Here is a 14,528-nt window from a genome sequence, read left to right on the forward strand (position 1 = left end):
CCACAATGTTGTTCAATTTTTATAGCCTAGTTTATATTATAGTAAACATCTTCAGCTAACAATATCAGAGGAGCCCTGAATCATGGAAACAATGTCAGCAACTGTGTAGACGTTTCTTCTTCTTGAATCAGCCATCATCTTGAAACATCTTAAAATTGCCTAAGTCACATTGTCTTTTGACTTAGGCAAAATAAAACTGCCTAAGTCACGCTCTTGACATAGGCAATTATACTAAAGGGGTAGAATGGCATGATCTGTTTAACTGAGGATGTAGGCATTTTTACCAGAGGTGGCCAGCATCATGAGGAGATGATTTAGGAAAAAAAAAAAAAAATCATTTTCGGAAAAAAATGACTTAGGCAATTATTTTAAGAGGGTAAAAAGTGAAACTGAAACTGACTCAAGCTTTTATTTTCAAACAATTTTCCAATTTCAGAATACAACTTTGGCATTTTTATGTAAATTTTGTCATGGAGGTTTCTTTGTGATCACTTGGTTCTAGAGAATAGAATAGAATAGAATAGAATAGAATAGAATAGAATAGAAATGCTTTATTAATCCTAGAGGGATATCATTTACAACACTGCTGCAGAGAAGAATACTCTTTTTTGTCATTATATGATTTGCAAAGAAACTACAAAGAGCTGCTCACAAGAGCAAATGAAAATGATGTAACCAAAAATACAGCAATATAAAAGAAATACTAGAAATATAAGACAGTGGGATGCCGTAATAAGTTCACAGTTGTTTCACAGTAGATGGGCTGCATTATTTGTGGTGTGCAGAATATGTGTGAATAAATGACTTTAGGGTTGATGCCAATGAAGTTTCAGGTTATGTTTATCTTTACTTTGATACGCTTAGAGCTTGGGGGGGCAACAGGTGTGAACCAGGGGGGTAAATGTCCACCAGGGAGTGGATAGGAGATAATAAAAATATTTGAAGATGAAAGTTTACAAATAGAGGCAAAAATTATTAAAATATAGTGTAATTCAATTAAAATAAATGACTAATTATGAATTTATTTTATATAGTCATCCATTTTGTCTTTAATTTCCATTTAATGTCAAGGTGTTTAAGATGCAAATTTATAACTAGACAGCTCCCTTTGCATTTCAAGAGCAGCACAAATTAAAAAATTGTGGATCCCGATTTTATTTTTGAGCACAAATTGGGCTTCTGCAGTGTTTTAAAGGAAAAGAAGCCAGCAGAGAGCCACACTGTCCCGTGACTGTCTGTCAGCTCGGTTTATTTCCTCTCTCCGGGAGGGTGGGGCGTCCACAGACGTCTCTTCACAACAGCAACTTCTCTCGGCTATAACGCTGCAGCCATCTTGCACAGCGGATCGAGCGTGAATAAACTCTAAAATTCGGCGTGTTCGCTTGTCGCAAACCACGATATCGTTCCACCAAAAGTCACAAAGTTGGACCGCGAAACGGAATCTGTATCGTGCGAGCGTGAGGACGCCGGCAGAGAAGTAGAATTTGATGAGAACATTCGGTCTCCCGGACAGTGTTGTTCCGTCTAGTGCATCCCGGGGAATGACAGCTGAAGCCATTGGTACCGCCTTTTAGGATGCCGATCAGCCAATCACAGCGCGCAGAAGCCCGGGCTCGCGGACGTTAGGCCGCTGTGCGCATGCGCACGTCAGTCGGTAAGTACAGAACTCCTCAGAAGCTCGCAGGAGTGTGAAGATGGCGGTTGTCTCCGGTCCGCTGGAAGAGCGCTTTTCACACACAAGGCTGAATAAAGCGGTAGATTGTCATCCTGCACGGTCTGTAGAGTCACAACTGTCGCTCTTGTGTCACAACAACCACTGGGGTAGGCGCCAGGCAGCCGGTAATTACATGCTTATAGTTCCGGGACAAGGGGGTAGCTCGAGCTAATGTCCAGCTGGGACTTGGTCAAGGCGATTGCTAAAGCAGGTACGCTGTAACTACTAATGTTGTTTTCCTCTTTGTCTCTCCGAGTTTACACGAAAAGCAGGCGTCGGAGGTGACAGAGAAAGGCAGTAGAGGTGCCACAGTGTTGCCCCCTTCACATTCAGGATTGTTTGTGCTCCTTGTTAAACAAGTTGAAGTGCAGGGGGTCTCTCCATAACGAGCTCCCTATGGTTCGGCTATGGACGCACCGACAGCCAGCACGGACTCCGCCGCGGGACACGACCCTGGCAAAACACTTGTTGTTAGCGGCGGTGTAACTTTTCTCCCCAACCACCAAGGGAAAGTAGGTTCACACTCAGCGCAGGCTTTCAATGGGAGCCAAACTATGAACTCTCAGAGTTCAGGAAGCGCTGCCCCTCACGGGGGGACGGCGGTGACGAGCGGGGCTGCTAACAGCGGCAGCCCGGCTGTCAGCAGCGGAGCGGGGCTGTCTAAAGGGACGAGCCCCTCGAACACTGTCATCCACACCAGTGTGGTGGCTTCGACTCAGCCTGCGAACCAAGCAACGGGACCCACGGTGACACTCGTCAGGCCGCCTATGCAAACTGCGGGGTCTCTTGCAACTTTGAATGGGAACAATGCTGCGAGCCCCGCGGTGGCCGGCACCCAGGCAGGTGTCGGGGTGAACAACGGCCAGTCGTCCGGCTCCACGGCTGTCAGCGCGGGCTCGCACATCATCAAGGCAGAGCCGCCACCAACAGCAACAACAATAATACAGTCGACACCGCAGCCTGTTGGCAACCCCGCAGCCGTGAGCTCTCCCCGGCCTCCTGCGGCGATCGCTGTCGGTGCCGGTGCCGGTGCGGTCCGATCCCTCACGCCCCAGATGCTCGCTCCGAGGCTCCCGCAGACCGCTCCGGGACAGCCCGGGGTGCATAACATCCAGCTACCGCCGGGTGAGTGGATTCACAACTTCTCAGTCTGGTTCATGTGATAGGCTATGTAATGTATTAATCCCCTGCTGATTCTGAGAACCGACAATGTAAACACCACTAAACTACTTATTTGTAATTGTTTGTGGTTTATGTATAAATCACAAATTGATAATCTTTACTCTCTGAATAGATATGCACAGAAATGTGATAATGCTGCTTTTTTTTATTGGATGATCAAATCAGCTCATCCATCAATCTTCTATGCTCATCCATCAATCTTCTATACTGCTTAATCCTTTGCAAGGTTGCAGGGCCTGCAGGCAATCCCAGGGGCAGGGTGCCCTGGACAGGTCACCAGTCCATCACAGGGCAAATACACAGAAACAGACAACCACACACACCTATGAGCAGTTTAGGAACACCAATTAACTTTACATGGATGGTTCTAGACTGTTGGAGGAAACAGGAGTCAATGTAGAAACCCCCCCACACACACAAAGGAAGAACATGCAAACTCCACACAGAAATGCTAACCAGATCATATAAATATATTGAAGTAGTTTTTATTATATTAATATTTTCTCACACTTCCTCACCCGTTTCAGGAATGGTGCTGGTGCGCAGTGAGAGCGGACAGCTCCTGATGATTCCTCAGCAGGCTCTGGTCCAGATGCAGGCACAGGCGCAGGCACAGGCACAGGGGAACCTCACACCTCGGACCCCTGCGCCAACTACTGTACCTCCAGGGCAGGTAAGTTGTTTTTTTTAAGTTAAGTTTACTCTGAGGTTTATTTGAAATTGCTCTCTTTTATATCAGCAATAGTTTGCTCAAATTTTCACACTGTATAAGGCTTTTTAAATTTCTAGAATGATTTTACTTTTGTGATTTGACGTGGAAAGGTCTGCATGTTGCTCACTCCTTAGATGTTTTGCTTTGTGCCATATATCAGGCTTCTGGAAATGCCATAATCAGCAGACAAGTGGCTCCCAGCACCATCATCAGACAGGGCTGTCCAACGCCGACAACCCTCACTGCAACCACCACTCTCCACAGACCTCCCATTCTTCAGGTGTGTTGGCGTCAAAGCATTGTTGTGGTTATTTGTAGGTTTATTGTTCATTATTTTACTGCGTTTTCACATAAGCTGCTACTTACTGAAGCTTATTCTTGCCAAAGACTTTGGCTCACAATTGTAATATCTTCAGTTTACTTTGTGACTCTAATAGCCTGTATGTCATATTTACTGCTTGATTTTGACATTGTTTTAATGAAATTCACCAAAAAAAAATGACTGGATTGTGTGTGTTCAAGATTCATTAGAAGTGATTAGAGTCCATTTTAGAGTCTCACTATTTGGCACATGGATTGTTAGCTGCATAATATGAACACACTGGATTTGTATATTTGTAATTCTGCAGTATTTCTTGGACTCACTGAATATGCATGGATTGAAAAGAATAATGCATGGTTAATGGCTTTAAGGGCAAAACCCCTGAGAATATTGTGGACCTTCAAGAAAATATTGAATGTTGTCTGTTAGGTGAAAATAGATTCTAATACAAACATTAAAAAATGTGGTTCCTGTGAGTCTCTTCCAATGGGAAGTGTTTCATTGTGAGTGAAAATCAGACCTACTTGATCACAGACAAATACTAAACTGAGCACAACACCCATTTCCAACAGTGAAGTAACACAGTATGATTATTTTTCATGGAATATTGATTCTCCTCAGTTTCTTCAAACCATGAATATGGCTGTGTTGGACTTGTGCCTGAATTGGATTATATGCAGCTAAGTGATGCTGTGGATGATAGCAGAGGGGCTGACGAGGATGAGTTTTGAAACAACTGCACATCATAAATACGGTGTGTTGATATTTCTTTTCCCCAGAGCTCAGTCGGGGCCACAGTACCAGGAATGACCTCTTGGCCAGTCAGCCAAACAGCTGGGAACACCGTTGCCTCAGTAACAGTGAGCAAAGTGGGTGGTGCTAATCCTCACTGATCAAATGGATCTTGGCATCTGCACTGCACTGTATTTTGGAGTGTTTGACACTCCCAGTAATAGATTTGAAAATGCTGTATCATGAAAGCTCGTTACTGTGTCTTATAGAAGAGGATAGAAACACTTTAGATGTTTCCAAACCAGATGATTTGTCTTTCTGGCAGGAAACGATGGAGAATGTGAAGAAATGTAAGAACTTCCTGTCTACACTGATTAAGCTGGCATCCAGTGAGAAGCAGTCCTCTGAGACTGCAGCCAGTGTGAGAGAGCTGATCAAGGACCTGCTGGTGAGTGGGGAGCCTTACAAACAGGAGGCACGCTGTTGATGACAGGAAATTAAAATGCCAAGTTTGTAACATCTTCCCGAAACACTGCAAACCCCTTTAGCCAGGAGAGCGTCTGTAAAACTGCGCCTGTGAGGCTGACGGCTTTCACCTCTCTTATTAGGAGGGCAAACTGGAAGCTGAAGAATTCACCAGCAGATTGTACAAAGAACTGAACTCCTCACCCCAACCATATCTCGTGCCTTTCCTCAAGGTAGGAACATACTTAGTCTGTTCTAATTTCACGGTTTTTTTTCCAAGAAAAGACCATTTAATTACCTGCCTCTGTGAGTACAAAGACTCGGCTTCCAGTTCATTAATGTAACGACCGTCTCTCGTTGTATTCTGTAGAGAAGCCTCCCAGCTTTAAGGCAGCAAACCCCAGATTCAGCAGCTTTCATCCAGCAGAGCCAGCTCCCGCAGCCCGCCTCAGGTCCAGCCTCTTCCAGCTCGCCCGCCTCCACCACTGTGGTCCTCGACGGCACTCGCCTCGCTGCCCCCGTCACCAGACCCCAGCTCCAGCCAGGCGTCAGCAGACCGGGACAGACGCCCTCGCTGGTAACCAACCTTTATTCACATGCCAACGCAGCCTGGACCTGAAAGCAGAAGAACGGAGAACTTCTATGTCATGAATGTTTTAATGAACTGTCCAGGGTGTATCCTGCCCTGAGTGAGCTGGATGCGAATTTGAATGAATTGATCACAGAGTGGGGAAAAAAAAAAAAAAGCACAACAGTTTTGTAATCTGCAAAAACTTTCTGAAATACATAACACCAGATTTAAATGACCGTAACAGTAACGGAGTAATGAGGTGATTTTAACGAGCAGATCTTCAGAAATGCAATCATCACGTCTCAGTCCATTGTCTGACTTCCTTTAGAATATGTTCATGTAAAGTGACTTAAGATTGATAACTTCCCGTTATTTTCAACACTTCTAGTCCTATCTTGCACACATGGTTCTGATCTTCGCTATGCTGAGTGTTTTCATTCCATTTAAGATGAAATCTGTCGTCTTTGCTCCGGAAGTGGCTCTTCGTTACTCTCCGCTGCTGCTCATCTTGTTTGTTATCTTCTGTCCTCCGCTCAGGTTCTGACTGTGGCTTCTGTTTTCTACCTTTTTTGAACACCTACACAGATGTAAAAGAAACAGATTGGAAAAGATTGGGTAATACAGATGTTACAGACACATCTGTGCTTATCAGATTTGTTATAAATTAACCAGATAACTGCTGTTATGATCATTTTACATTATGCCGTTTAAATAGTAACTTGGATAATCTCATGAATCCTCTGAAAATGATCTCATTTTTAGTATGCATGGAAATAGACTGTTAGTTCATCACACTGTTCATGGAGAACTTTTCAGAAAAGAGAGCTGTTTGAGGACATTAAACATTTTGAAGCATGATTGAGACAAAAAAACAAAACAAAAAAATCTTTTTTTTGTAAGATTTAAGAACACCTGGACCAGAAGATATTTAAAAAAAAAAGGAAAAAAAAAATCTAAAGTGCCTAAAAATACCTCAAAGAAAGTTCAAAATGTTTAATTAAACCAGACGTCAGTTCCTGAATGAAAGTTGACCTCTTGGAAGCAGATTTAAAAATAACCCACTCATGAATACAAAAGTCAGAAATTTGCTGAGAAAGAAGATAATCGCTGCAAGGTCACACTGAAATATCTGAGAAGTTTAACAATTTGATCGACCTCAAACTTCTAATAGGGAAACGCACACACACACACACACACACACACACACACACACACACACACACACACACACACACACACACACACACACACACACACACACACACACACACACACAATCTTCAACTTGATGTTCTGATATTTTTGTCGTAGCAATTTTCTTTTTAGGGGTCTGTTTAAAATACAGTGGTAAAAAAAGCTTCATAAGGATTGAATAGAAAATAGAACACGCCAAATGTATGAAGTGTGCTTCATGTTTTAAATATAAGTTATGTAACACTTTATTTAATGTTTGACTCGATTCAAGTCCGGTTTCATTAACTGAGATTTCCATTAAGACTTTGTTTTCATGCAATAATAATGGATTATGTAAATTAAGTCATTTTTTTAAAGAGAAACCCTGAGCTCCACGTCTCATCTTTACAGGTTTTCCAGACTCCGACACAAAGAGCAATCTTGAGACCTCAGGTAACGCTGCCGACGACCCCCATGGTGACGCTCAGGAATCAGGCCCCGGGTCGCATCATGCTGGGACAGCAGCAGGTCCAGCTGAAGGAGCTGCAGCCAGGTGAGGATGTGGATCCCACAGCCCAGCAGAACCTGTGTGTGTGTGTGTGTGTGTGTGTGTGTGTAGGTAATGAGATGAGCTGTTATGAGACTGTTTTTGTGAATTAAAAATGCGGTCTGTTTCCATCAGTCCCGCTGAGGCCGGAGGTGGGTTCAGTTTCTAAACAAGTGTCTGCCGCAGGCCTGACCCCAGCTCAGAGGAACAAGCTGAAGGAAGCAGGCGGCACTTTCAGGTAGGCTGCTGCCTCGGATCACGTTCATATAGAGTTGACATCCAGATAACAACACAGAACGGCTTACACTTCTTTCCTGTGTGGAACAGAGACGACGAGGACATCAACGACGTGGCGTCCATGGCAGGTGTGAACCTGTCTGAGGAGAGCGCCAACATCCTGGCCACCAACTCGGGGCTGGTGGGAGCAGTGACACATTCCTGTAAAGACGAGGTCTTCCTCTCCTGCGCCGTGCTGCAGAGGAGAATGCTGGAGATTGGTGAGAAGACCTCTCGAGTCCCTGCCTTCCTCTCATTTGTCGGCCTGCTCCAGCCCTGACGTGGTGTTTCTGCTGCAGGTAGGAAGTACGGCGTAACAGACCTGGGTGCCGAAGTGGTGAACTATGTCTCCCACGCCACCCAGCAGCGACTGCAGCACCTCCTTGAAAAAGTCTCCCAAGTAGCACAGCAGAAAAACATCAATTTCAAGGTTTGTTTATCAACACTGTGAACAGAGGCACCGCGGCGTTTTCCCCCAGAGGGTTCGATTCAGCTCCACCGGATCCTTGGAGACAAATAGAAATGTTCTGTCACTGCAAAACACATATTTTATTGTGCAATGACAGAATTATCCTACAACATTTAGACTCCCTCCACCCACTGCCGGCTCCGTTTTTCTGTCTCTCGATGTTTTGTTTTTTGTTTTTCTCTCGGGTAGTCTTGTAACGCTGCTGTTCTTCTGGCAGGAGGACGACAACTACGAGCACAGCGGCGACGTTCGCACTCAGCTGAAGTTCTTTGAGCAACTGGACCAGTTAGAGAAGCAGCGGAAGGAAGAGCAGGAGCGAGAAATCCTTCTGAAGGCAGCTAAGGTGATGCTTCCCTGTCAGACATCAGCAGCATTTGTCCGCAGGCTACGGAGGAAATTACCTGAAACTTTTAATTGCATTACTAATTTATGCAGTGTTTTATTCTTAGGTGAGTGAGGACCCGTTCTCAGCTTTCGGGTTGGCCCAGTTACGAGAAATTGTGTAATTTTTATTGATTTATTCCTGTTTATGTGGTTCGTTTGTGAAAGTGAAAGCACTGCCATTAGTGTGAGTCCACGTCCAAGCAAACTCTGCTGTGACGAAACAGAATCTCACAAGAAAGAAACTACCGTCTGGAGGATTCGGATGTTTTACTTGTGTGAGGATGAGTAACCTGCTGGTGAGGTCTCAGCTGCCACGTGCTTTCACCTGAAAGTTTATCGCTTTACAGAGCTTCTCGTTTGTCTTTGAATGCAGTGCAGAGAGCGTAGATCTTACAGATTCAATCTGAATTAGGAAGCTGCACCCAAGTGTGTGTGTGCAGTTTCATAGTTGTGGTCTGTCAGTCTGTATCGTCAACATTACTCATACATTTTGATATTATGATAAAAGCTGTATATTTGATATATGCGTTCAGCTGAACACCTTTATATTGTATGCCTTCAACTAACTCAACAGTGGATATTAATCCTGTCAAAATGAAATGAATATGGTCGTGCACTGCAGCTCCTGTGGCCATCAGACGGTGCAAACAGTTTCAAAGTACCTATTTTTGATCATGCATGGATTAGTTTTGTCTTTTAGATTACTTCAGTTATGACGATTGAAACAGCTGCAAAGTGTCATTTATTCATTGTTCTGCGACTTTTCTCTTTTAAAAGGTCAAAAGCAATTCATTTTTATCAGCCATCAGCAGACCTTGAGCTGAGGCAGATTCATCAAATTCCATCTTTAGCTGTTTGACACCAAGAGAAATGATTTTAAAATAAAACATAATGTATTCATGACATGAATTCAACAAATAATATCCAAAGATGAACCTTTTAGTTCTATTAGTATACAAGAGACTGTACAGAAGATGAACAAATTCCCATAGGAAGGCTTTTTTTGTGATCTTAAGACATTTATAGAAACTGGAGCCGTGGATCCGAGGCTCTGGTTTTGTATTTTCTTCTGCCAGCATTAATTAATTGTGTTTTGCTTTTGGCTCTGCAGTCTCGAGCTCGGCAAGAGGACCCAGAGCAGCTGCGTCTGAAGCAGAAGGCAAAAGAGGTACGATGGGAGGAGGAGGAGGAGGAGGAGGAGGAGGAGGAGGAGGAGGAGGAGGAGACTGAGCAGAGCCCACAGGTCTCTGTCTGTACATTCAAACACTGCGTGCTTCATTTCCAGATGCAACAGCAGGAGCTGGCTCAGATGAGACAGAGGGAGGCCAACCTGACGGCTCTGGCGGCCATCGGTCCCAGGAAGAAGAGGAAGAATCTGGACTCTCCGTCTTCCTCCGCTTCAGCCGAGGTAACGTTCAAGGCACTTTCTGTGGAAGGTGTACATATTGGGCTTTGAGTGAACAGAGAAAACAAATGTTGAAATAAAACAAACTATCAGACAGAAATCCCACTGTCCAGTGGTACCAACGTTGGACACGTCATAACTTAGCATAACTGGATCGGGAAGTCAGCTGGTGCTGAACCGGGGATGTGTTTCTGTGTGTTGGAGTGAATGTCACTGTCAGCGGTAATAGCATCAGGTGGGGAAAAAAAAAAAAACCCTCTTTTCTCTGCCACTGAAGATACGGTTAGCGGTAACAGGCAGGTCCCCGGTGGCCGTGTCAGCCGCACAAAGTTGATTTGGTGACGAGCTGTCACGGGCGGCCCACACTGTGGGTTATCTCTGCTGTCCTCGGGAAATAATGGGAGGAGGCCTCCAGTTCAGGCAGAGCCCGGCGCTGCCGAGCGCCGGCTGACTTCTGTAACCACAGGTTAAATAACAGACACGCTCATTTCATACAGTCTCGTCGGGTCTACGCCGTTTCCTCTCTGAAATACCGTCTGAAGCCTGAGCTTATGAAGGTGAGAATGATGATCTTTTATTAAAAAGCAGTAATCTACTCATCTCAAATCCAGCCTCTAATTTCACCTGCTTTTAATATGATTACCGTAAACGGGCCGTGAAGTTCGATACCAGTTCATAAATGTTAAATAGACATTACTTCCATAGATCAGTTCACATTCAGTTTACTGTTTTTTCTTTATGTGTTTCTTGAATCGTAACATTAAAAAGGGACTCTGTAGAAAATTTGCAATTACAAAAACCAATCTTCCATATGACGACAGCACAGTGTTAAAACACACTACGTCTTGAGAAGACAATACGACACCCAAGGTGTGTGTTCAGTCATCCACACGTTCACACGGATGGCTGCCGGGCACATCATCAACGCGCACACACACACACACACACACACACACACACACACACACCCTCAGGTGAAACTAGAGGATCTTCAGACACATGGATAGTGTCAGATGGGGGATCGAACTGCCAACCTCAGGAACTGAGTCACAGCTTATTTAAAATTAAATGAGACTCTCTGTCACTTGATATTAAGCGGGTCGCTCGTACGTGTCTTCTCCTGCCGCGGTGTCTCACGTCTGGCCGATCTCCTGCAGGGATCGGGATCAGGCTCGTCTCTGTCCGGCGGGCCTGGCTCGGCGGGATCCAGACCCACACGGCAGCGGATCACGCGCGTCAATCTCAGGGACCTGCTCTTCTGTCTGGAAAACGAGAGGTCGACCAGTCGCTCCCATTTCCTCTACAAGGGCTTTCTCAAATAGGCGTGATGGCCGAGGAGGAGGAGGAGGAGGAGGAGACGGAGGTGTGTGGAGAGACTGCTGCTCCCACCACAGAGGGAGCAGAAGAGACTCCTGTAGAGGAAGAGGAGGAGGAAGAGGACGGCGACTTGGCACATCCGACGGTTCATCAGACGTCCCTGATGATCTGGAATCCACTAGTGGCCATTCAAGATGGTCTCTCTACCTCCTTCCTCAAATAGCGCCTGAAATCTTTTAGAGCAGTTGTTAACAGACATTGGTTCAGTTCCCCTTGTTTGTTTTGTTTTGTTTTTTTCCAAGATGGTGCAAAAGTGGAGCGTGTGTCTTGTGAGGAAGATTTTTCTTTTCTTTTCTTTGAATGAACAAACATGTAAAAGATATGCACTGTAACATAGTACAGTTTATTTTATAAATATTTGTGTGCACATTAGGCTTCAGAGCAATGCAAATCATTTGTTTTACTAGACCCCCAGTTAATTTTTCTCAGTTTTAATTTGTCGTCAGCAGAATTAGTTCAAACTTCAAACTGCGTAACCTACTGAGTTGCCTTGGTAAATAAGCCATAAAGTCATCAGTAAGCAATTAATACTTCCATAGCTAACCAAGGTGTAGGTCACCTTCTATTCATCAACATTTTACTTGATTTTTTTTTCTCTTTACCATATTTATTCACTAAACTGAATCAGTGTGTAGTTATTTATTGAATTCCATGTGACACCTCAACTGTTTCATGTAGCTTCAATTCAAAACAACATCATGCATCAACGTGCATAGGACATGTTTGAGATTAGTGTGTAGATTTCAGTGTGTGAAGACAGGCGTGTCTGTTTTTTTAAAAATTTTTTTTGTTTTTCAATTTGTTGGGTTGCAACTTTTAAAACATATTTTGATTTATTTTTGAAGTTTTAACAAGTTTCAGACTGATCATAGCCTGAATTGCTACACCAAACTTGCATCTACCTGAGACTGTATTTTTGTAGTTGACTGCTAACCCACATTTTTACTCTTCTAATGACGAACTGACTCTGTCCTCCAGTCATTTCTGTACCTGCTTCTGTACTAGTGTGCTACTGGTCAGCCCTCGGTTTTGTAGTGTCCGACGTGAGAAACTGGAGTTTCTTCCTGTACATTTGTAAATGTTACACTTAAAATTTTACACGCTGTTTTGTATAGAATTAAGAATTTACGCATACAGAAAAGAAAAATCACATTTTCTCTATAAAAACTTTGAATAAATATTGATTTTGCAGTACCGGATTTTGCTTGATGTTGAAAGTTTTCATCTTTTGGGAAAAATGCTGAATGACAGTTAGAAGCTGTGCAAGCTGCAGATGTGTGTAAATCAGCTTTCTTGTGTTTTTTGTTTTTTTTGGGGGGGGGGGCTCGCCACCACATCCTGTACAATACTGAGAAAGTTGTTCATGCATGTATTTTTAGCAGGCTGGATTATTGGAGTGGAGTGTTTACAGGTGTCACACAGCTGCAGCTAAATCCAGAGGAAACGCAAAGAGGGCGAAACGGATCACACCTGAGCTTCAGGAAGAGGGTTATTTAGAGCCAGAAGAAACATGAAGCAGCTTTTAAAACTTTAATTGAATTGAAAAAATTGTATTCCATAGTCCTAATCGCTTAAGATTAACATTCTTAATTTTCTTGCTCTAATTTATTTTTTATTTCTTTGTAAAGCACAGTGAATAGTGCTCTGGGATGAAAAGACCTCTGGGAAACGCTCACCAATGGGACAATGGGTCATAAATCTTAGTTTGTGTGCTCCTGTCCTCCACCAGGGGGCAGCATTGCACCGTTCAAACATCTGGACGCGTGCCGCACGTGGGAGCGAGACTTTTTTTTTGTCCGTGAATGAGCTGAACGCCTTTTAAAACCATCTTATTCTACCTGTTCCCAGATAATTCGCTCTAATCCTTTAGCATCTGTAACGCTACATGTAGTACACAGTGTGTGTGTGCGCGTGTGTCCCACTGGGTCCATACACGCATCCATCCACTGAGCTCAGCTCCCTTGAGCACCTCCTCTGCTCTGAACCCAAAATGAAATCCGGCTCACAGTCTGTCCCCTGCTTTTGTCCGCCTGTCTTGTTGGAGTCCGTCTCCATTATCAGCCCACACACACACACACACACACACACGCGCGCGCGCACACACAGCACAGGCAACAGCTGCCACATCAGCTGCTAGCATTCACCAAAAGCACAGGCTGGAAATAATTAGGCCATTCTGCCAGTGGGACAGTAGCCTGATGTTGTAATGATTGGAAGCAGCTTTCCTCTCTGCACCGACCAAAGAGGAACAATAATATTTGGAGCTCATCAGTGAGGACGAGCCACATTCTCATCCTCTCAAATGAAAGTACACAGGGGAGCCACCAGGGGGCAATAGCTCATTTTCACCCAATGTGAGGATATTGGTTCAATCTGCATCAGGGTTCTTCTTCATGTCACCTGGCTGCTTTTAGCATTAATACTTTCTCCACAGCAGAGACTCCCGGGTCAGGCTGTTAACCGCTTCAACTTTTGTGATAAAACGGAGAAGCAGTCGGCGTCACCTGTGAGGTGAGAGCCGGGGTGAGGCCCGCAGCGTGGCCACGGCGACTCCGACTAGTGGTGGAGGTGGGGACTCAGGTAAGGCCTCACCCCTCGTGCCTCGGCCCAATCCAATATTTTCACTGGTAATCCCCCTTCCACTCCTCAACACTGCTGCTCTTTCAGAGTTAAGTCCACATAAGCTCCCACTTGAGTGCCAGAGGCAGAGCAACAACGGGGATGGTGCGGTTGCCTAGCGACGTCCCAGTCACTGCACCTGAGGGTGTTGGGTAAACACCCGGAGCCTGCCAGAGGGAAGAGCAGAGGAGTCGCGTCACTGTTTCCCTCCTTGACATTTATCAAAAGCGGCTGTTATTAATTTCATACATTCAGAGCTATTGTTTCTGCTCTCACCCCGGGATGAGATTATATAATAAATCTTAAGCGAGGTATATACGAGTGTGTGTGTGTGTGTGTGTGTGTGTGTGTGTGCACATGCCTGCGAGTATTGTTCAGAACTCAGCAGTGGGGGCTTTTGTCATATTCCAAGATGGGTTTTGACTGATGTGATAGTGCTGCACAGCGGGGGGTTCCTCTTGCACTTGTCTGGCTCTCCATCCTATAAAGTCTGCTTGTTTACGCTCACAGAGGGATCCAGTTATAATGATGGTTAGAGGCTGATGAAACGTCCCCCAGCTTCCTTCACTTACATGAACTG

The 14,528-nt window shown here is 44.6% G+C and overlaps 1 protein-coding gene across 3 annotated transcripts; it reads left to right on the plus strand.

Annotated features, from left to right (window-relative positions):
• The first annotated feature begins 1,306 nt into the window (after positions 1-1,306).
• Positions 1,307-12,522, plus strand: taf4a (TAF4A RNA polymerase II, TATA box binding protein (TBP)-associated factor). 3 transcript variants are annotated; one of them, XM_030092230.1, is made up of 16 exons: positions 1,307-2,839; positions 3,424-3,569; positions 3,769-3,888; positions 4,710-4,799; positions 4,988-5,110; positions 5,271-5,360; positions 5,498-5,704; positions 7,283-7,424; positions 7,554-7,656; positions 7,746-7,915; positions 7,994-8,124; positions 8,381-8,506; positions 9,659-9,715; positions 9,833-9,955; positions 10,450-10,509; positions 11,110-12,522. In XM_030092230.1, the coding sequence occupies exons 1-16, from the start codon at positions 2,122-2,124 to the stop codon at positions 11,272-11,274; spliced, it is 2,571 nt and encodes an 856-aa protein (XP_029948090.1). In that variant the 5' UTR covers positions 1,307-2,121; the 3' UTR covers positions 11,275-12,522. The 3 variants fall into 3 exon arrangements, with proteins under 3 accessions (XP_029948090.1, XP_029948091.1, XP_029948093.1); XM_030092231.1 differs by having other exon boundaries at positions 7,605-7,656; XM_030092233.1 differs by lacking the exon at positions 10,450-10,509 and having other exon boundaries at positions 1,308-2,839.
• Positions 12,523-14,528: the final 2,006 nt, after the last annotated feature.

The sequence above is a fragment of the Salarias fasciatus genome, chromosome 5, assembly GCF_902148845.1.
Source record: "Salarias fasciatus chromosome 5, fSalaFa1.1, whole genome shotgun sequence".
NCBI classification, from domain to species: Eukaryota; Metazoa; Chordata; class Actinopteri; order Blenniiformes; family Blenniidae; genus Salarias; species Salarias fasciatus.

What these genes read in the sequence shown, in the direction of transcription:
- taf4a (XM_030092230.1), top strand. Translation starts at nt 2,122, where the DNA reads ATGGACGCACCGACAGCCAGCACGGACTCCGCCGCGGGACACGACCCT. An exon ending in CTACTGTACCTCCAGGGCAG is followed by an intron (nt 3,570 to 3,768) that starts GTAAGTTGTTTT and finishes GCCATATATCAG; the next exon opens with GCTTCTGGAAATGCCATAAT. An exon ending in GAGGAGAATGCTGGAGATTG is followed by an intron (nt 7,916 to 7,993) that starts GTGAGAAGACCT and finishes TTTCTGCTGCAG; the next exon opens with GTAGGAAGTACGGCGTAACA.